The sequence below is a fragment of the Aspergillus vadensis genome, assembly GCF_003184925.1.
Source record: "Aspergillus vadensis CBS 113365 unplaced genomic scaffold BO88scaffold_25, whole genome shotgun sequence".
Taxonomy (NCBI): domain Eukaryota; kingdom Fungi; phylum Ascomycota; class Eurotiomycetes; order Eurotiales; family Aspergillaceae; genus Aspergillus; species Aspergillus vadensis.
In genome coordinates this window covers 31,860-52,299 of record NW_020292063.1, presented here as the reverse complement: position 1 = coordinate 52,299, position 20,440 = coordinate 31,860, and the positions used below count along the sequence as shown (strand labels likewise).

Here is a 20,440-nt window from a genome sequence, read left to right as displayed (position 1 = left end):
CTAATCTGCTTTCAAGGCGAATCAGCATGTCATCTCCCATCGCTGGTCTTATCCAGCATCTTCATGGTAAGCAAATACGCTGCCGATCGACGTCCTCTTCATCCCGTTAATCCCGAGCTAACCGGTCCACAGATGACACGAACGGTGCCTGACGATCTATGCCGCGGGACAGTCACTAAGCATTTCACTTTCGAACCCAGGGGACGCGTACATCTTCTCCCTTGACCAATGGCTCATCCTGTCTTTCCCTTGATTACGGATGTCCGTAGTGGGTCGATGATGCTTGTCCTCCTTAATCTAGATACAACGATTGCATGGCTTTGGCGGGATACCATGACGATAAAAACAGTACTACGAAGCAGGCAACGGCCATTGTCGATTTCATAAATGATATAAAACCACTTGACCGCCAGCTGGTATCTGCCCAGTAGTTCACAGCGGCAAGCACATTCTTTCCACGCATTGAAAGTCCCTCTTTTCAGTCACTCTCTTGCAATGCGCTCCAAGATGAGCCTTCTGGCCGGCACGGCCACACTCTCCCTTGCCCAGGCCACCAGCCTGGCGGATGTCTGCACATCCTCCTACGCTCGTTCCGTGGCCCCCAGCAGCCCCCTCATGGGCATCACCGTGGACACCACCTCCATCACTGCGAACCCGGTCTACAACTACAGCTCCGCCTCCACAGCCTTCTGGCCTGCCTCCACCTTCGATTTCTGTAACGTCACCCTGGCCTACACCCACGATGGGCTCGATGACCAGGTCCTGCTGCAGTTCTGGCTCCCTGCCCCAGCCGACTTCAAGAACCGCTGGCTCTCCACCGGTGGTTTCGGCTATGCCATCAACGGCGACGGCGCTGACCTGCCCGGCGGTGTCATGTACGGCGCTGCCTCCGGCCAGACAGACGGTGGTTTCGGTAGCTTCTCCACCGAATTCGATGCCGTCTTCCTGAAGGCCAACGGTACCATCGACCGCCAGGCCCTCTACATGTTCGGCTACCAAGCCCACTACGAACTCAGTGCCGTCGGCAAGGCCTTCACCAAGAACTTCTTCGACCTTGGCTCCTCCAAGCTCTACGCCTACTACCAGGGCTGCTCCGAAGGTGGCCGCGAGGGCTGGTCCCAAGTCCAGCGCTTCGGCGAGGAATGGGACGGCGCTGTCATCGGCGCCCCTGCCATCCGCTACGGCCAGCAGCAGCCCAACCACCTCTACCCTGGTCTCGTCGAATACACCATGGGCTACTACCCCCCGCCCTGCGAACTCGAGAAGATCAACAATATGACCATTGCTGCCTGCGACGCCCTTGACGGCAAGAAGGACGGCGTCGTCGCCCGCACCGACCTCTGCAAGCTGCATTTCAATGTCAACTCCACCATCGGCGCCCCCTACTACTGCCCCGCCGAAACCACCACCACTGTGCTCAAGAAACGTCTCTCTACCAGCAACACCACCCCAGCCCAAAACGGCACCGTCACCAAAGAAGGCGCCGCCGTTGCTGCCAAGATCCTCGATGGCCTGAAGACCCTCGACGGCAAGCGTGCCTACATCTGGTACCAGCCCAGCGCGACCTTCGACGACGCCGAAACGCAATACAACTCTGATACTGACTCTTGGGAACTGGACATCACCTCCCTGGGTGGCGAATGGGTCGCCAAGTTCCTCGAACTCTACGACGTTGATAACCTCTCCACCCTCGACAACGTTACCTACGACGTCATGACGAAATGGATGACTCTGGGCTGGCAACGCTACGAAGACGTCCTGCAAACCACCTGGCCCGACCTGACCCCGTTCCACTCCAACGGCGGCAAGATCATCCACGTCCACGGCGAATCCGACCCCAGTATTCCCACCGGCTCCTCGGTTCACTACCACGAATCCGTCCGTAAAACGATGTATTCCTCCCTCTCCTTCAACGAGTCCTCCGACGCCTTGAATGACTGGAACCGTCTGTACCTTGTCCCTGGTGCTGCACACTGCTCGTACAGCACGGACCAGCCCAATGGCGGCTGGCCGCAGAGCACTCTGCCTACGTTGTTTGATTGGGTGGAGAACGGCCAGAAGCCGGATCGCTTGAATGCTACGGTTCAGGAAGGTGAGAACTATGGTCAGGTTCAGCAGTTGTGTGCTTGGCCGTTGAGACCTTACTTCGTGAACAACGGGACGGAGTTGACCTGTGTCTTTGATGAGGAGTCGTACCAGACTTGGGTGTACGATTTCGATGCTTATGACCTGCCGCTATACTAGGTATTTGGGAAGCAGTTAGTTGGATGAGGGGGTATGTTTAGTGACGAATGTATACTATTGTGTACCATGTATGTCTGACTGAGATCTCTGCATTTGTAGTATAGTGTATATATCACAGTAGTAGTATGTATGCACCTATAATGAGTAGTACCTAAATTCCAAGAACGACCATAGCCTTGTTTCTCTCCGGACACCGCCACTTTACTTAGTAAGGGCGCTCAATCGGTCTGCTAGCATGTACCAGTTACTCTATGTACTCAATCAAGTCTGGCACTAAGGCCGCTCACCCCTAACCTAGTATGTTCGGCGACCTTTTCGAGGCTTTGACAACAGGAACATCACGTATATTGATCACATCTATAATCCTCTCCATCTCAGGTTCTAACGTCCTCCAGCTCTATCGAGAGCCGGTTGTCCCCAATCCCTCATCCAATCCGAGGACAAAACCTGCTGTGCTGTCGCTCTTTCATTCGGCCTGAAGGCCAACATCGACAGAAGCATCGCCCTGAACGCCCTCCTCTCAGTCTCCGACACAAATTCTAGGCCCGCCTGAGCCCGAGGCTCCTGTATACAGTTCTCGAACCTCTGATCCCAGGACATACGCACACCATCCGGACCCCTAGACCTTTTCTTCAAATCCAGCTCACCCTCTTCTTCATCAAACCATTCGCGTCGTCCGCTCCACTTCTCCCACCACTCAGGAGGTAAAACACCAAGGGTTTCTACTTGCTCAGCGGTCACACGGTCAGGAGTAGCGAAAAAGGCCTCGAATAGAGGCCGCTGGCCGAAGACCTCCCAGATGGCACAGGCAAGTGTCCAAATATCCGAGGGGAAGGAGAGCGGCTCGTTAGAGAATCTAGCTTCGGGTGGCTGAAGGAGAGGAAGAGTCTTCGAAGAGAATCTGGCTGTTTCGTGTGGGTTGAACGATTCTCCGAAATCGCTGAGGAGGATCTTCTCTTCCCCGAGAATTATATCGTCACTGTGAACGCCGTACCAGCTGGGGATGAACACGCGTGCGGGTATGTTATTTGATAGTGATAATGGCTTGCCGTCGAGACGAATGACGGCTTCGGAATATGGCTCGCCGAATTTCTTGTATAGCTCTGCGGTGGAAAGGGTATCGATCACTTCCCCAGGGAATTGGACTAGGATGTTGCCGAGATGGAGGTCTTGAGAAGTTTTTGGAGTCAGCTAACCAATCCAGCTATACACATCCATACATATCACATACCGCCATGTACAATATCCTGGCTATGAAGGAACGTGACCCCACGAATAAGCCGAGCAACGATTGATCGCGCAACATCCGGGTGAAAAAGACCAAACGTCGATGCCTCTTTGGCATCAAACAAGCTCATACGTGCCGACGGAGTAACTATGCATCTATGCTTCCCATTGGGCCCGGCAATCCAGAACTCATCCAAGAGTCGTGGGATGATCTCATGTCCCGAACCAGGTTGCTGCGAGTTTCCAAGAGATGATAGAAGACTAGCCTCAGGTGTAGAGGTGCTAGCATCAGCGGTAATGGCTTTCACTGCCACGTATCTGGCCCGGTGTAGGTCTTGGCCTAGCCATATAGTCGAGTATCCTCCATACCCGAGTTTGTCGACCAGTCGATATCGACCCTTGTTTAGTTCGTCTCCAATCTCTAGAGGATGGTATCCTCCAGGGCAGTATCTGTGCAGGTCTTCGACGTCTTCAATTAGCCTGTACTGCGGCTTGCTAGGTCTTATGGTTGACGTTCGACATTCGTTGGACGCGTCTGTATCCGGGTTCGTCTTATGTGACTTCGGGGGAGTGAAGCTGGACATCAACGAGGTCTTGCGGACACAAGGCTGGTGTGAAACAAGACTCCATACTTGCTTGTGGGATCGGACATTAATGTGAATGCAAGTACTACGTGTGAACATCTGCAGGCATGGGCACAAAGACTGTAACGACGTTTGGAAACCACTTCACTCTACACGCTCTTGGACCAATCATGGATGACAAACGTCACGGGATCTCATGTTGGACTTTATCATCCTTCAGGTACGAGGGAATGGCAGCTCATTATCTACATTATTATGGAGCGGAAAAGTACGGGTGGACATATTATGTGTGAAGTGAAAATATATTCCTAAACCGAATGTACCCAAACTAAACCGAATGAATCATGTACAACCAAAGATATTCCGACCTATCCCAAACCCAAACTCCAGTTCCAAATGACATTCCATTTAAGCGGCAGCGGCGGCAGCAGCAGCAGCGGCAGCCACGTTCTGCATGCCAATGGTAGGCTGGACGCCCACACGCTCCTTGGCCAAGAGGTCAACCAAAAGAGGGCTGGGGACGGTGTTCCGGTTGGGGTGGAACGCCAGCTGGTGGTTCTTGTACTTGACGACGCTGTCCAGGTAGATGTCGAAGAGGTAAGAGGAGTCCAGGGGACCGCCCTTGGCCTCGGGGTGGAACTGGGTGCTGAAGATGGGACGAGTCTTGTGGATCATACCCTCGTTGCTAGAATCGTTCAGGTTGACGAAGTAGGGCTTCCAGTCGGAAGGCAGGGTGGAAGCATCCACGGCATAACCGTGGTTCTGGCTGGTGATGTGGCAGCGGCCAGTAGTGGTGTCCAGAGCCGGGATGTTGTGGGCACGGTTACCATACTTGAGCTTGATGGTGCGAGCACCGTTGGCCAGAGCCAGGAGCTGGTGACCCAGACAGATACCGAAGATGGGCACCTGGGAAGTCTCCATCAGGCGACGGAGGTGGTAGACGGTGTCCTGGCAGTGAGTCGGGTCACCGGGGCCGTTGGAGATGAAGACACCATCGAAGTGGTGGGCGACCTTGTGGATGGGGTAGTCGAAGGGGAACACAGTGATACTGGCTCCACGGCTGACCAAGCTACGCAGGATGTTCTCCTTGACACCGCAGTCGATCACAGCGACGTGGCACTGGGGGTCAGCGGCGCTGACGTGGAAAGGAGCCTTGGTGCTGACCTGGCGGACCAAGTGGATCTGCTCAGGATCGACGAAGGCCTCATCCTGGTCAGCGTCGTACTCCTCACCGACGGTGATACGAGCGAGGGAAGAACCCTGCTCACGGAGGTAGGTGACAATGGCACGGGTATCGACGCCGGAGATGGCGGGCACACCCTCACGGGCACACCATTCACCGAGACTCTCGACGGCGGTCCAGTGGCTGTACTGCTCAGCCACATCGGCCACGACGACACCAGCGGCCTGGAGGTTGGGGGACTCAAAGTACTTGAGCAGACCGTGCTGGTCCCTCTCGGCAGAGGGGACACCGTAGTTACCGATCAGAGGCTGGGTGAAGACCAGGATCTGACCACGGTAGGAGGGGTCGGTCAAGGACTCGGGGTATCCGACCAGAGAGGTGGTGAAGACGGCTTCACCGGAAATGTTGGAGCGGGCTCCAAAGGACTTTCCATGGAAGATGGGGCCATCTCGGATCGTGAAAGTGGCACGTTCAGTGGCGGGACGTCCCTGACGGACGGTAGCCATGAAGCGGGACTGGATAGAAGCATTCACGGAAGTGAAGGCAGGAGCCCTGGCGGGCATGGCCTTGAACACACGAGCGAACATTGTGATTGGATTTATTTGATGTGAGAGAAGAATACGGCGAATTATGTGAAGTGGATTCAGAAGTTTCCGGAAGCTTTCCAGAGGTGATCCGAGATGTAGTCCTACAGATATCATGTTAGTATTCTATCAATGCCTTTCAATTCGATAATGGGATAGCCATGACGAGTGACGATAGTGGCGGGGAGGGGAATGCGGAGCAGCCATGTGAACCCATAGTGAGACAACGTACCTGAGAAGTGAAGACGGAAGGTGCCAAACGCATAAGCGCGACTGTGCTGTTACCAGTCACTGAGGATTGGTATACAAGATTGATTGGAGATGGGAGGGGGTCTAATTAGTTAGACATGGAAGTGCGTTGATGATTCTGGGGGGAGCAATCTGGGATACGGAGAAGAAAGGAAGGGGAGAGAAAGAGAGGGAGAGACCAAGAGATTAAAAAAGAAGGGAAAAAGTGTGCCGGCCCGGTCGGGTGGCACGTGCTTTCCTCACTCACCGACTTGGTTGTGCGTGTCCGGCCAATCGGAGGGCGGCCATTCAACAGTCCGCTATCGGGGAGGCCAACTTTGGCAGGGTTTTATTCATTCCCTTGACTCACTCTTCCGCCGATTCTCGCGCCCTTCACTTGATGGATCCATTTTTTCTTCAATAATGAACCCCAGTTCCTCTGAACAGTAAGGATTAGTGCAGCTCAACAACAGGAACAGCTGCCCAGCCATTCCATGGCTGCCCCAAACAGGGGGCGGGCTCTCCCTTCCCTTCCACTGAGAACTCGCCATGACTCACTATTGATGTAAGTCTCTCCACTTGGTGGGTTTCGTGGTTCTGATAACCCCAAGTATGGCAGATCTTGGTGACTAACTTTTACATAACTGATAGCTTCATTCTCTCTTTCCGGCATATTCTTGACTAATATAAATAGTCTATCCCCGGACGACAATTAAGAATGCTGGGGTTATTCCAGCTCATGGTATACAACCACTACTGCTGGATAGTAGTTGGTGATGGTATATAAAATGCAAGTTGGCGCCGAATGTTACACCGCTAGTCAGCACAAGGAAGACGTTTAATACTCGACAACCAATTGAGTCGTCGCATTGCTCACACACATCCTAGGCTAATGTGCATCTGTAACCAGAGGAGCCAACCAGCTGCGGACAGTCTGCCGAACTTGCCACAGAGCTATCCAATGCAGCACCGGCTCATTTCTGCATGACCGTGATACCCGGCAGATTATACGTTCGGAGACTTGATCAGACCAATACATAAAACTTCAGTAGAAACATATATTGAACTATATCTCATGCATCAGAACTATAAACATCAAACTAGTATATCTTTCCGAGATAACACATCAATGCACCTCATCCTCATAATCCTCCTTCTCCCAGCCCTAACACTCACCCTTGCCCTCCCCAACCGCAACATCAACACCAATAATGATCAAACCCTCCTCTTCCCCTCTCCTACAGACTCTCAACCCTTAGACGACCCCCCCTGCAACGGCACCGGCCTCATCGATCCCAATGATCCTAACCACGACCACCCCTGCACCGGCGATGGTCTAATCCCCCCGTCACCTGCAGACCCTCCTCGCGAGGGCTTCCACTTCGAGAATCCCTCGACAAACTGCACCTACGTCTCGCAACCCCACATCTGGGACTCATTCAAGATCCTCGAAAAAGACATGACGAAGCTTTTCACGCTTATCCACAAGAACGTTAGCTTCACTGTTGTAGGACACCATCCGATTGCGGGACACTATAACGATCTGCTGCACTTTTATGTGAATGCATTGCGAAGAGTGAGTGTATTGTTCATGGATCATGCCGATAAGTTTGAGATCCATCCAGTTGCGATCATTGGGGGGTGTGAGAGTCAATGGTCGGTGCAGGAGGTGAATTTCAAGGGGGTTATGAATTCTGGTATGATCACTTCCATTCTTTAGTATATTGTATATTTGAGGGACGAAGTATACTGATGATGTGCAGGAGACCCATTCGATATCATCAATGTGTGGGTGACAAAGTGGTATCAGGATCAAATGGTCGAGATACGGACGTATATTGATGCGCCGAAGATCATGGAGGCGCTGCATAAGAATGAACTCTGGTGGAATGGGACGTCGAAGAGGGAGAATATGCTGTATATGCCTGGGCCAGCGGGGATGCCGGATTTGAAGGAGTTGGAGGGATATATGGGGTATCCTGATGGGAGGAGGTATGAAGATTGACCTATATCAATCCATCTATCAAGTGTTTCGAGAATTAAATACAGCTGCATCTTATAATACGATAGCTAAGAGCAACAATTCGGTCTGATATATATTTCATACTACACAGTGCAACATTGAGCCATATCAGAGAAGTAAAACCACAAAACTACTAAACAACCAAGCAACAAATACCACCTCAATCTCTCCCCAAATACCCATCCAACTCCCCCTTCGTCCACTCCCACAACCTTCTCGCCAACTCCTCATCCCTTCCAAACGTCGACTTCCCCAGCACGCCAACAGGATCATAATACTCCCCACTGTTCACCTCTCTCGACACCGCCGCCCAAAGCTGATTCCGAACCCCAACCTCCAAACTCGCCGCAAGCCTCAACACCAACGCCACCTTGAACAAAAACCGAATATACCCAGGCGCACCAGTAGCCCCATCCCCGAGCGTCGTGCCCACCACGCCCGGATCAATCGAAGCAGCAGTCAACCACGGATACACTTCCGCTAACATCCTCACCCAAAGCACAACAGCCAGCTTACTCTGCCCATACCTCGCAAACGGACCCATACTCTCCCCATTCGTCTTGAACGTCTCGAACTGCAGTCCCCCAGGCGGCGCATACCGCTGTCCATGCGACGCCACAGCGACAATCCTCACACGACCACCTACACCAGCGTCATCCCGCTTCGCTGTTCTCTCCATGAGAGGTAATAACAGCCTCGTGAGCAGCGCATGACCCATGAAGTTCGTTCCGAATTGCACTTCGTATCGTCCGTCGGGGGTCATTCCCGGTGGTGCGGCCATGACGCCGGCGTTGAGCATGAGGATGTCGAGGCGGGTGGCGGTGGAGAGGAATACCGATGCGGCTTGCTTGACGGAGGAGAAGGAGGAGAGGTCGAGTTCGAGTAGATGGATGCGGGCTGTGGGGACTTGTTGTTTGATTGAGTCCGCTGCGGATTGTGCTTTGGTGAGGTTGCGCGCGGCGAGCCAGATTTGGGATGGGTTGTGCCGGGAGAATTCGAGCACGGAGGCCTTGCCCAGACCGCTATTGGCGCCGGTGATGAGGATCGTTTTGCCGGTTAGGTCGGGGATGTCTGTGGTGGGGTGGAAGGGCATGTTGTAGTGGTGGTGGTGGTATTGTTGGAGATGAGATGTTATGTAGGGTCAAGAGGTTGGGGGACTGAGAAAGGTAAGAAGATGATTGGAATTGAAATTGAGTGTATAGCCATGACATGGTTTCTCCCTTTATATGGGAAGGATATACTAAGGGTTTTGGATATATGTGGATCGGAGTAGGAGCTATGACACTCCGCTCCGATGGACCGGACCATGCCTCAGATTCCTCCGTGGGCAAATGGATGAGAAAGTGCTTATTGGTAAGGATTGAAATAGCGTGTATTCTTACTGTTCTCCTTCTGCAGAGAATCACCAGCTCCACATATTGCGGAATTCGCTAGAGAACAAGTCCAAATCATCCAAAGTCGGCTCCCACGTGTCATCCATCAACGGCATCACCGCCGTGTCCCACGACACCTTCATAGCCTCCATTTTTGCCGCCATGATCATGAAGAAGTCAAGTTCATGAGTGCCGTCCGGATCGAGTCCAGCTGCTTCTTTGACCTGCGTGAACCGCTGTGCCGCCGTCTCCAGTACCCATGACACATCTATTGTCTCCCGCACTAGCTTGCGGTCCCAGACGGGATAGTCGCAGACTGTGAGACGATAGAGGTTGATGAAACTGCGTGCCATGTTGGCGCACATCAAGCACGAAAGCCCGACGTATTCGATGGGCTGCAGGGCGAGAATGGTGTCGGTCCAGGACCTGATAGTATGGAGACAGGCACAGAGACATTCGAATTGTTGGTTAGATTGCTGAGGAAATATACTTGGGTCTGATGAGAAGCCGATCTCGTAGATCATCATTTCTGCGCTGTATAGCTCCATTTGCAGGATCTCTGTGTGCCGTTAGCTGGGTATTCGATGGGGGTTAGGAGCTTACTGTTGTCAGTGAGTTCAGGAGGTATTTGTGATCGGAACTCGCGAATCTGCTTCTGAAATGACTGCAGATATATTGGAGCTGATGGCCGCAGGAAGTGAGTATCGCTCGGCCCCGTCCCTGGTGCGTCCATCACCTTTCCTGTGATGAGCCGTAGTTTGACAAGCTGCACCAGCAGGGTATCATTGGTTGATTCTTTTTGCTCTTCGAATACACGAAGACAGTCGTCGAATGAGGGCGTCCACTGAAGTGGCTCGCCGTTTCGGGACACATTCGACCTTAAGATGTCAGACAGCATCTATTCCCAAGTGGAGATAACCTACGTGAAGCTAACAAGAAAGCACCCCAGCAAAGCTCTGCGTTCCGGCATGGTAGGCAGCCGAGAGTAGTGGGACGGCCGATTGTGCCCCTTCAGGTCATAGCTAAGCAGGAGACTAGGGTCCTGCGCCGGTGGCTTGTCTAAGCCCAAGTCATACACAATGGCAATAGCCAACTGCATCAAACTAGTGAAAAGCGGCTTGTCAAGGGCGTAGTAGCGATCCCAGGTAGCGTATACCAGAACCGCCAACAGAAAGTCTATACATCTCGTGCCTTCTACGAACGCCTCCCGGCCAAATATCTCTCTCATCTGCTTGGACATGGCCATCTGCTGCGTTGTCCGCGTAGATGCGACAGTCATTATCGCTAGCCACAGCAGCGGACTATTCTGACGCAGCTGATGGGCGGTTTGAGAGCCTGGGATATCGAGAAAAGGCAAATGGCCGATAAAGTCGGCGCGGAACCTAGCCAAGTACACCTCGGCGTCATCATCGTTAGGCTCGTAAGAAGCTGCTCGAGGCTGTTCGAAAGGAGCAGCTGGACTATATGTCGCGCCTGATAAGCTCTGTGGTAGAGATACAGACAGCGATACGGCTTCGTCCGTATGAGGTGCTGGAACTGCATGCTCCTGGGCCGACGGGTTCGATCCGTTCAGCATACCCGTCTGGCCCTGCAGGATACTGTACAACCCGTCCAGCTTCTCCTCAAGCTTCTGGACATCTTTTGCAGAGGCTTTGGCCACGACCCGGCGCTTACGCACAGGAGGCGATGGCTGGCAGGTCTTCCGAAGGCGTACACACCTTCCGCAACTATCAGCATCGCCAGGATATACTATCAATAAGAGCGGACCAACCGTTCACATGTCCCGGAGGCTCCACTGAGGGCACATCTCGTCTTTGCTCGAACACAGTTTGTACAAGCCCGTACGGTTGGCATTTTGACTCAAGTTACACGGCTACACAGGCATTGTACTCGTTGTCAGACAAGATAAACTACTGCTGTTATGCGGGCATGGGGGCTGAACGGAGCGGAGCCTGCGAGACTCCGACTCCGATGCTTGTATTGTGAACGGATGTCTTACGTTGGACTTTGCTGTTGGTGGTTTTTTAAGACCTCTCCATGACTATTCAACCTCTAAACGCATTGATTGAGTGAATAACGATAGAGTGGAACTCTATAACCACTGTATTGAACCTCGCGATACTCGATCGGTCCGATGCAGATCAGTAAGTAGAGATGGAGATAAGGTGTGGATAACTATTATGCTCCGCACAAGCTAAGCTGACTCACCAGCACATCACATGCTCCGCACTAGTTAACTATTATCAACATCAACTGACCGGAATCAACTTCCTGATCTTATTCCACCTCTACATCTATCTACACCTCAGGCCTCCGGTCATGGGCATGGGCTGCCAAGGGAGACATGTCCGAACCCTCTAGGAAGCGTTCCCGTGTTGCCTGCACACTATGCCAATCGCGCAAGCGCAAATGCTCCGGCGACCAGCCATGCACAACATGCGCCCAGTTCGGCTCCGACTGCCACTATGACCTCCAATCGCGCAGAAAGCGCGATGCCAGACTATTCCAGCTGCAGTCCGCCGCACCGACAGAATCTACAGCGGCCCCTGATGCAGCGCATCCTCCGCGCCACGAGCCCAAGATCTCCCCAGAGGAGACGGCAGCGCGGCTCAGCTCGCTAGATGCCAACTCCGGCGCAGCATTCGCCAGGCGCCTCGGCCTCAAGGTCGATCCCACCAATGCGCCCAAGATGCATCTATTCGCATGGAACGTGGGCGCACGCCATCTCCCACCTCCATCAATGCCACCACCATCCGCTCCCAAAGCAGTCCCCATCGTGGACACCATCTCGCAGGACGAGATGCGCTCCCTGGTAGCCATCTTCTTCGACAAAGTCGACCCATGCTACCCATTCATCGACCGGGACACCCTCCTCCGCCAAGTCAGTCGCCGCTGGCTCCCACCCACCGCCGACTCGGCCCTCCTCTACGGGCCCTACGACGCCGTCCTTGCCGGCGTCGCAGCCTTTGGCTACCTTTTCTCCCGGAGACAATCCAGCGCAACAGAGCTCCAACTGGCGGAGACAGCCCGGCTCATCCTGGACCAAATAATGCTATCAGACACGACCCCCACCCTCGACACCGTAACAGCATGGGTCCTCCGCGTCTCCTACCTCCGTCTAACCTCGACCCCGAACCTCGCCTGGACAGCCAGCTGCACCCTAATGCACCTCATCGAAGCAACAGGCCTGCACCTCGAGCAACCCTCCTCCGACGCCATCAACCAACTCCCCACCCCAGTCGACCCAGACCTCCGCCGCCGCCTCTTCGGCATGGCCCGCCATCTCAACGTCTGGATCTCCTTCGAGCTCGCCCGCTCCCGCGTCGTCCTCCACGGCGCAACCTCCCTGCCTCCGACGCCACGCGTCCCAGGCACCCTAGAAATCTTCACCCTCTTACCCATGTCCGAAAGCCTCGACCCAAACACAAACAAAACCACCGACCCTCCAGACCTAGAATCCGCCCTCCGCAACGTCCTCGACCAAACTCATGTCTTACCCCAGTTGATTCTCGTGCAATGTAACCTCATGCTATGCATCTACAGGCGTCTGCGCGCCCTGAACTGCATTATCTCCGGGGACTTGCTGGACCGCGTGCTGGCACTCTCCGTGAAGGGTCTGCAGGCCGCGCGGGAGATGGTCGCGACGACTTGCCCGTGGCATCAGATCGCGAACGTGCCATTTCAGGTGGTGTGCACGCTCCTGGCGATAGATAATCGGGCGTCGTTGGTCATGTTGGGCGGTGCGATGCGCACGCTGCGTGAGGTGGCGGCCGCGTATGATACGGAGGTGATGCGCGAGGCGTATAGTACGGCGTATTTGCTGATTTTGTTGCATCAGCGAAGGAAGGAGGAGGATACGAAGGCGTTGAAGGATGTGCTCAGGGTCAATTCGGGGGCGGGGGCGGACCAGATTGAGATGGGCCTTGGGGGTACTCCTGGTACTGATGCTGGTGGTGGTGGTGATTCTACGGAGCCGCATCATTCGCTGGCTGATTATCCAGGGTTCTCATGGTTGAGTGATCTGCTGATTGATATTCCTAGTTTGGGCAGCTTTGATATGGAGCGGTTTATGTACACTGATGTATAGCGGCGGCAGATTGTTGCCTTAAAACACATCCTCAAGGTTGGGATGTGTGGGAGGGATGATTACTGCGACTTCTTCTCCTTTTCGCTCTTCTTCTGTCCGGAGGATCGCGCCACACTACCCAGCTTCCACAACACCCACAGCAAGCCTAGAACAATCGCTGCCATCGTGCCCAGCTCCACCGTCTTGCTGCTGAAGAATCCGCCCTCTTCTAACCGGAGCACCGGCACATCCAATTCTTCAACATGTCGGGCTTTCTCTCCACTAGGATGCACCTGGTAGAACATCGTCCGTGGGCCAAACATACCATCCCAGCCTAGGTTCACACGATCGAACGGGTTCGTGCCCATCTTCGTGCCCTCTTCCGCTGTGCAAGCCCAGAATACTACCGGCCACGGCACCCCCGCGGTGCGGTACCCAGTCTCCGACGGCCGCAGGTACCGCAGATGCAGCGGCACCGTGACATTCCACTCCTCGGGCACCTGGCCTTCAGGCGGCGTAGCCAGCTCAAGCAGCCAATTTGAACCCCAGTGCGGGACAAACCAATCTGGGGCCTCCAGGTCCGTTGCTCCGCTTACTGCCCGCAACGCCACTAGATGGTGCGACTCCAGGAACAGCGGATCATCCGTGCTCAGCTGGTACTTATCGCCGAAGATATACGACGGCAGCGTCAAATACGCATGCAGCGCACAGGTTGTGTCCTCCGGCGCGGCGGGATATTCCAACGCAGCGGGGGACAGCGAAATGGTCATGGTCGGATGCGTGCCCGTCGGACGGGGGAAGGAGACATCGAAAGTCGCCTCGCGAGGGAGGACATGGTGTCTGGATGGGAAGGAGAATAGCGTGGGTTCTGAACTGTCAGCTATCACCCCCTCAACAACACACAGAAATGAGAGGAAGAGAAAGGATACATACTCAACTCCTTATCCACCCCGACAACACCCAACAACCCACCAACCTTAATCTCCTCCGCCTCGACCGCCTTCTCCGTCCCCAACAACCCAACTTCAACCCGATCACGACTCTCCCCCGGCGCACGAATCTCCTCCGTCCATCCCTCCGGAGTACTAGGCTGGCCCCAGTACCCGGAGACCACCAGCGACCGCGACACCGCATCATAGTCCACATCAATACTATCAGCGGAGCCCCAATCCGCAGCGCACGCAGAACCCTTCCCGCGACAGATATTCTCCACGATGTACTCCCCAAGATTATGTTCCGGCAGAGCGGAGTGGAATTGATACGTGGACGTGGAAGCGAATCGCGTAGATAGGACAGGCGGAGTAGTGAACGAGTCCTGCATATACCAGAATCAGCATCACATACTGTTCATACCCCACAAGTAGAACTGAAAAAGAAACACATACCGTATAATTAACACACTCAATCCCCGTCGTCCCAAACATCCTCCTTAGAAGACGACATACTCCTTCCCCATCCTCACCCCCCTCTCCAGAGGATTGAAGAGGAGAAACCCCAACCCCCACCCCAGCAGAAACCCTACTCCCGAACGGCGCCACAACCACATACGGATCTTCTCTCGCCCAGCGAATATGTACTTCATGCAAACTGCTTAGAATACCTCGGACCTGAATTCATGTTATCCACACCACATGTATTAGCTATGTATCTTGATCAAGATAGTAGTAGATGAACGTATGGGTAGTAAGAAAGAAAGACCATATACCCACCTCATGATCAGATATCTCCGCCAGGTCAACTGTAACCCGAACTTCCTTCGCAGCATCCAGATCACTGATTCTTAGGGATGTCGGGGTGAGGCTTGCTTGGGTGGAGGTGAATGGCGAGGAGGGCGGTTGGAGGTAGGTTATTCTTGTTTTCATTTTCCTTTCTTTTTTCTTCTTCAAGATATTTATTGGTGGTTAATTGGTTATGAGACGAGATGAAAGGGTGGTAGTCAATTGAGTGAGATGGGTTAATAGTATGGTATTGAGTGAGTGCTTTGGTTGGTTTGCGGAGATGGAGCGAGCTGGCTGGAGCTGGGGTGAGGTGTGATGTTGTTGTTGACCGCTATCTTATCGATAAGCGTAGCTGCTTACCATGCCTGTTTTGGATGGGACGGACATGTGATCATTATGATAAGATATGCTGGTTTTTGTTCTACTAGTATTATCGGAATCTCCTTTCTGTAGTATCTGATAGTAGCATACATTAACAATTTATCACACTCATACAGGTATATAAGCTTTTATTCCAAGCTACTACTGCTTCATCATCATCACTCATCACATCACGGAACCAGCCGCACGCCCAACGCCATAATGCTAACAGACCAGCGAAATGGGAATAGAAATAAACAGAGACAATAGGAGTATCAGAAAGGGAAAGAAATATCACGGGAGAACGTCCTTGAGAATGTCCTTCTGCGACGCGCTCAGACTAGCTGGGAACCGCACATTCACCCGAACCACCAGATCGCCGCGCTCGCTGGGCTTCTTCGAGATCGTCATGCCCAATCCTGGGAATCGTTCTTCGTGTCCGGGCTGTGTCGGGCCGGGCTTGGATACTCGGATAGATTTGCCGTCAATTGTGCGCACGATGCGCTCCCAGCCGGTAAGCGCTTCTTTCAGACTGAGCTCGACTGTTGTGACGAGGTTGTCGCCTTGGCGTTTGAAGTTGGGGTGTTCTTTCTGCTGGTTGTTAGTATTGACTAAGGTAAGATGAGTTTAGGGTGGGGATGCCTACCTCAGTCACAATCAGATGTACGTCCTGCCGACCACCCTCCTCTTGATCGCCTACTCCCCGGTACTTAATCTTCGAGCCGGTCCGCAGACCCGGCTTGATATTCGCTTCCAGCGTCACATCCTGCACGGTGCGCTTGCCGCTCGCATCAAACGTCTTGCTCTTGACGGACACCTTCTTGGTCGTACCGCGCATCAGCTCCTCCAGCGTCAGCGGCAGCTCCTTCTCCATGACCGTAGGCTCGGGCGTGGGCGCGCGCTGCGACGATTGCTTGAATCCGCTAGGCCCGCGACTATTCCGGAAGTTCCGACCGCCGCCGAGCCCACCTCCCAGCATCGAGAAGATATCGTCATCATCCATACCGCCGCCCATACCACCACCCATACCGCCCATGCTGCCTTTGGCAAAGTTCCGGAAGATATCGTCTGCATTGCTGAACCGGAACCCGCTGCCGCCGCCGCCGGGACCAGTCGAGAAGTGGAATGTCCGGGTACCGCCACCGCCGCCGCCAGGCATGCCGCCGAACGAGAAGCCGCCGGGCATGCCACCTTCGAAGGGGTTGGGACCGTCGGCACCACCGCCGCCGCTGGACGGTGGGGGACCACCACGAAGGAGATATTCAAGGCCGAATTGGTCATAAACTTTTCGCTTTTCAGGGTCGGAAAGAACCTCGTATGCCTGGGACACCTCTGTTGAAAATTAGCACCATTGGCCTAAAATGGGAGGCTGGGGCGGGGTAAGTAGAGTCAGAACATAACAGAACATACCTTTGAACTTTTCCGAGGCGGTCGGGTTATCCTTGTTCTTGTCGGGGTGATATTTCAATGCCGCCTTACGGTAAGCTTTCTTAATCTCGTCCTGCGAGGCATCGGGCCTGATCGAGAGGGCATCGTAGAGTTTCGTTTCTGCAACCATTGTGGAGTCGATTGGCGAGGGCCAGAAGATAGGTCAAAGGAACGGGAATCACGAAATCGACAGACGCGGTAGAAATGTGATGCACAGCTCTAATTGGCGAGTCCAGACACCATATAAGCACACCACGAGGGGGTCACACCACGGGGTGAGATGGGAGAATCGAGGGGAGGGGAGCAGAGTCTCGAATGACGTAGAAGATTCAGCGATCCGCGATCCGATCAGAGTATATCGACGGGTGTTAATGTAGGTTATATAGGTGTGATTTCAAGACATAAGGCACAGTGAATGATGTATCTGAAGGATTAGCGGAGAAGCCAGGTGTGAGGACGAGGGCTGATGTATAGTGCAGCACCGGCGGCTTTCAGGTGAGCCTGCGGTGACGTGTGACGTTGACCGCAGCGGTCGACCAATAGAAGGTTCGAGAAGGTTCGATGGCCGCGAGGGAGGGGTCAACCCGTGATGCCATACGGATTGTTCGGGTGATAGCAGTGGAGGTAAGACTAGAAGGGTCCAGCCGGTGGATATAGGAGTTTGACAGCCAGATGGAGATATTGAGATGGACTGATGGAAATGAGCTGAGATGCTTCAGTCTTCCATTTTGGGCAGTCAGCCGGCCACTTGCCAGATCGAGCTAGCATCATAGATACGTATGAATATTAGTCAGCTATATCTTTATGCAGTGTATACCATCTATATCACAACCAACCACCACACTATCAACATTGCACTTGACATCAGTGTCCCAACGGGGCCTGTGCCAACTGATCACCTTCTCCACTGAACGATCCCTGAACCTCAACATCATCAACAACAACCCAATCCCTAATCACCGCCTCCCCACTCAGCACCCGTTCAATCTGCTCATCCGTACAAGTCGAATCCATGGCCAACAAATAGCACGTCGGTTCAGGGCTCTCCGGCACCTCATTCTTAACATGCCACGTCGACGAGGGTCCCTCCGTTCCATAGTCCTGATTCTCAACCAGGGAAATTCCTCCTGTCGCGATATCCCAGTTAAACTGAGCCCGATTAAAGATCTCATACGCCGTCTCAGGCTGATAGAACGGCACCTCATGGCCCGCCTGAAAGACACGCGTGAATGAGAAGTTCCCATACTGCCTGACCAATCCCCCTACATAGGATGACTTTGTCTGCACCTCTGCATACCCAGCAGCCCGGAACTTCTCTGCTTCAGCATACTCCACCAGCAGACTGACATCTTCCCCGCCGCGCCACGGACAGGCATAGTCCCGGTCCCCATACACCATAGCCACCTTAACACCAGAGTCAAGCAAGTACCCAATATCCCCGATCATCCCGCGGGGATCATTGCGAGGGTAATCACCCGTCGACTCGAAGCTGTCCCCCACTGCCTCTGATGACATGGTATAGTTCACCGGGACCCCGAGCGCCTTCTGCACCCACGGGCGATTCAAGAACCCGACGAAGTAGGGCACGAGCGCCGCATCCGGCGTGAAATGCGCTATATCGTAGTATCCCCTCCCAGAGGTATTCGTATACAAGCTCTTGATCTCCCTCAAACAGTACTCCGACGCCTCCGTGCAGATACCATTCACCGTCTCATTATCCCCATACATGAGAGGATCCCCAAGCTCGCCCGCATCGCGACACTCAATAATCATATCCCTGCATCCACCCGGCTTGCTCCAGTTATCCATAGCCCTGTCGTAAAGGGTGCGATTGATCCCCTCAATCCCATACGTATTATTATACGCCATCTCCGGGAACGAAGGGACCTGGACGAGTAAATCCACACAGCCATTGATGATTCCCAACGTATCCAAATGGATTTTCTTCCCAATACTCACCTCCCCACTCTCAATCCGCTCATTCATCTCCTGAAACAGCGCCGTATACGCAGGCCCATACCGCCCTCCATACGACTCCGTCCATATACTCACCCTGTCATCACCCTCACCACCAGCAGCACCAGCAGCAGGATACTCAGCGAACTCCCCCAACCAAACCTGCAACGTAACCCACAACGCCCTCCCCCCATTCACCGTCCCATTAACAGTCCCTCCCACATCCTGACTCGGCAGTGTCCCTACCAGAAACGTCTCATTCTGCCTAACCCCATCCCAATCACCTTCCCCCACATCAACATCCACATCAATCTCCCCATTCATCAAATCCACCGTCCCATTCCTCAACACATCATAACTAAACCCCGTCTGAACCGGCTGCTCCACATACAACATATCAACATACTCATTCCACGACCAGGGATTTTCGCTCGTGGAATTCGAGTCCGGATTCACAGTGCACGGTCCATTCTCCTGGAATAACCCAATCATGGAAGATCCGCCAGGCCCGCCGTTCATAAAGATAGTGAGTGGCGATGAGCCATTATTATGGTGACGGGATGGAAAATACCAAAAAAAGGTATTGATAGGGTATGCTTGGGTGATGCTGATACCTGGAATGGAGAGGTTGGTCAAGGTGTGCGGGGGTAAGTGGATGTAGCCGGAGTAGCTGGTGGTATCGGTATTGGTGCAGATGCCGAGGGGCTTGAGTATTATCAGTAGGATGTTAAGACGGGAATTTGAAGTTGGGGTAGGGTGTAAGTAGCCCAACCTGTTTATAGGAGATTTTTGCACCCGGGAAGATTTCTGACTCGATGATGGTGAGATCTTCGGGTGTAGGAGGGAAATATTGGCCTGCGACTAGGGTGGTGATAGTGGAAATGATGCCGAGGGATGATGTGATGGAGGGCATCATGGTGCTCGTCTACTAAAGTAGTATTTATTTCAATCTGTGCAGAACTCTCAAGGAGAGTTACTATATTGCCCAGAAAGAGAAAACAGAGAAAAAAATAAAAAAGTCATAGGGATTCGAGCGAAGGAAGTAGTATAAATACTAACTAACTACTGTAGTACTACTACTGCTAGGGGTCTGATAACGCCATCGCCGATAAGCCGGCGGATCGCCGGTTGTCAGTTGTCTCACAGTCTCACTAAGTTGATCGAGTGGCCGTGCACTTGCTCCACTCCCCGGTAGCTAGGTATGTACGGGGTAAATGGCAGGCAACTGCCGAGGATATCTACTATCTAGTTTCACTTTATGACACGCGTCGACAGAGAAGAATAACTTTGGTTTATGTGGAAAGATCGACATACTGTGTTGGTTCAGAGCGCGCCATGATGTAGGTGGCTCGATGGTGATCGGTCATATACAGATCAGGTTTCGCAGGTTCCGATCAAGGTAATGCAGTCTACACAATGCTGTCGCTTTACAATAGAAAAGTCTGGAGAAGAGAACATAGGGATAT

The 20,440-nt window shown here is 53.3% G+C and overlaps 10 protein-coding genes across 10 annotated transcripts; 3 read left to right on the top strand and 7 right to left on the bottom strand.

The window, feature by feature from the left end:
• The first annotated feature begins 324 nt into the window (after positions 1 to 324).
• On the top strand, positions 325 to 2,334 carry BO88DRAFT_138166 (tannase). Its single transcript, XM_025701430.1, has one exon. The coding sequence runs from the start codon at positions 496 to 498 to the stop codon at positions 2,242 to 2,244; it is 1,749 nt and encodes a 582-aa protein (XP_025559137.1). The 5' UTR covers positions 325 to 495; the 3' UTR covers positions 2,245 to 2,334.
• A 291-nt stretch (positions 2,335 to 2,625) lies between these two features.
• Positions 2,626 to 4,123, bottom strand: BO88DRAFT_446208 (kinase-like protein; the record flags this gene model as incomplete). Its single annotated transcript, XM_025710269.1, has 3 exons — positions 2,626 to 3,413; positions 3,476 to 4,006; positions 4,060 to 4,123. 3 exons carry the CDS (start codon positions 4,121 to 4,123, stop codon positions 2,626 to 2,628), a joined length of 1,383 nt encoding a protein of 460 aa, XP_025559136.1.
• A 299-nt stretch (positions 4,124 to 4,422) lies between these two features.
• Positions 4,423 to 6,184, bottom strand: cpa1 (carbamoyl-phosphate synthase (glutamine-hydrolyzing) CPA1). Its single transcript, XM_025707461.1, has 2 exons — positions 6,055 to 6,184; positions 4,423 to 5,926 (listed from the first exon to the last, which is right to left on the bottom strand). Exon 2 carries the CDS (start codon positions 5,823 to 5,825, stop codon positions 4,464 to 4,466), a length of 1,362 nt encoding a protein of 453 aa, XP_025559135.1. The 5' UTR covers positions 5,826 to 5,926; positions 6,055 to 6,184; the 3' UTR covers positions 4,423 to 4,463.
• Positions 6,185 to 7,179: 995 nt separating this feature from the next.
• BO88DRAFT_437913 (uncharacterized protein) lies at positions 7,180 to 8,055 on the top strand (the record flags this gene model as incomplete). Its single annotated transcript, XM_025709648.1, has 2 exons — positions 7,180 to 7,747; positions 7,814 to 8,055. 2 exons carry the CDS (start codon positions 7,180 to 7,182, stop codon positions 8,053 to 8,055), a joined length of 810 nt encoding a protein of 269 aa, XP_025559134.1.
• A 177-nt stretch (positions 8,056 to 8,232) lies between these two features.
• On the bottom strand, positions 8,233 to 9,287 carry BO88DRAFT_407537 (short-chain dehydrogenase/reductase; the record flags this gene model as incomplete). Its single annotated transcript, XM_025707460.1, has 1 exon — positions 8,233 to 9,287. The coding sequence occupies exon 1, from the start codon at positions 9,164 to 9,166 to the stop codon at positions 8,234 to 8,236; it is 933 nt and encodes a 310-aa protein (XP_025559133.1). The 5' UTR covers positions 9,167 to 9,287.
• Positions 9,288 to 9,408: 121 nt separating this feature from the next.
• On the bottom strand, positions 9,409 to 11,311 carry BO88DRAFT_372176 (Zn(II)2Cys6 transcription factor domain-containing protein). The gene is made up of 4 exons (XM_025704229.1): positions 11,218 to 11,311; positions 10,370 to 11,164; positions 10,050 to 10,324; positions 9,409 to 10,005 (listed from the first exon to the last, which is right to left on the bottom strand). Exons 1-4 carry the CDS (start codon positions 11,298 to 11,300, stop codon positions 9,476 to 9,478), a joined length of 1,683 nt encoding a protein of 560 aa, XP_025559132.1. The 5' UTR covers positions 11,301 to 11,311; the 3' UTR covers positions 9,409 to 9,475.
• Positions 11,312 to 11,733: 422 nt separating this feature from the next.
• Positions 11,734 to 13,829, top strand: BO88DRAFT_138114 (putative C6 transcription factor). Its single transcript, XM_025701429.1, has one exon. The coding sequence runs from the start codon at positions 11,791 to 11,793 to the stop codon at positions 13,531 to 13,533; it is 1,743 nt and encodes a 580-aa protein (XP_025559131.1). The 5' UTR covers positions 11,734 to 11,790; the 3' UTR covers positions 13,534 to 13,829.
• Positions 13,563 to 15,521, bottom strand: BO88DRAFT_138109 (uncharacterized protein). The gene is made up of 4 exons (XM_025701428.1): positions 15,222 to 15,521; positions 14,898 to 15,119; positions 14,446 to 14,827; positions 13,563 to 14,380 (listed from the first exon to the last, which is right to left on the bottom strand). Exons 1-4 carry the CDS (start codon positions 15,372 to 15,374, stop codon positions 13,593 to 13,595), a joined length of 1,545 nt encoding a protein of 514 aa, XP_025559130.1. The 5' UTR covers positions 15,375 to 15,521; the 3' UTR covers positions 13,563 to 13,592.
• Positions 15,522 to 15,884: 363 nt separating this feature from the next.
• Positions 15,885 to 17,639, bottom strand: BO88DRAFT_471065 (putative DnaJ domain protein Psi; the record flags this gene model as incomplete). Its single annotated transcript, XM_025711691.1, has 3 exons — positions 17,001 to 17,639; positions 16,237 to 16,922; positions 15,885 to 16,181 (listed from the first exon to the last, which is right to left on the bottom strand). Exons 1-3 carry the CDS (start codon positions 17,146 to 17,148, stop codon positions 15,885 to 15,887), a joined length of 1,131 nt encoding a protein of 376 aa, XP_025559129.1. The 5' UTR covers positions 17,149 to 17,639.
• Positions 17,640 to 17,824: 185 nt separating this feature from the next.
• cp1 (putative carboxypeptidase S1) lies at positions 17,825 to 19,959 on the bottom strand. The gene is made up of 2 exons (XM_025707459.1): positions 19,747 to 19,959; positions 17,825 to 19,679 (listed from the first exon to the last, which is right to left on the bottom strand). The coding sequence occupies exons 1-2, from the start codon at positions 19,885 to 19,887 to the stop codon at positions 17,883 to 17,885; spliced, it is 1,938 nt and encodes a 645-aa protein (XP_025559128.1). The 5' UTR covers positions 19,888 to 19,959; the 3' UTR covers positions 17,825 to 17,882.
• Positions 19,960 to 20,440: the final 481 nt, after the last annotated feature.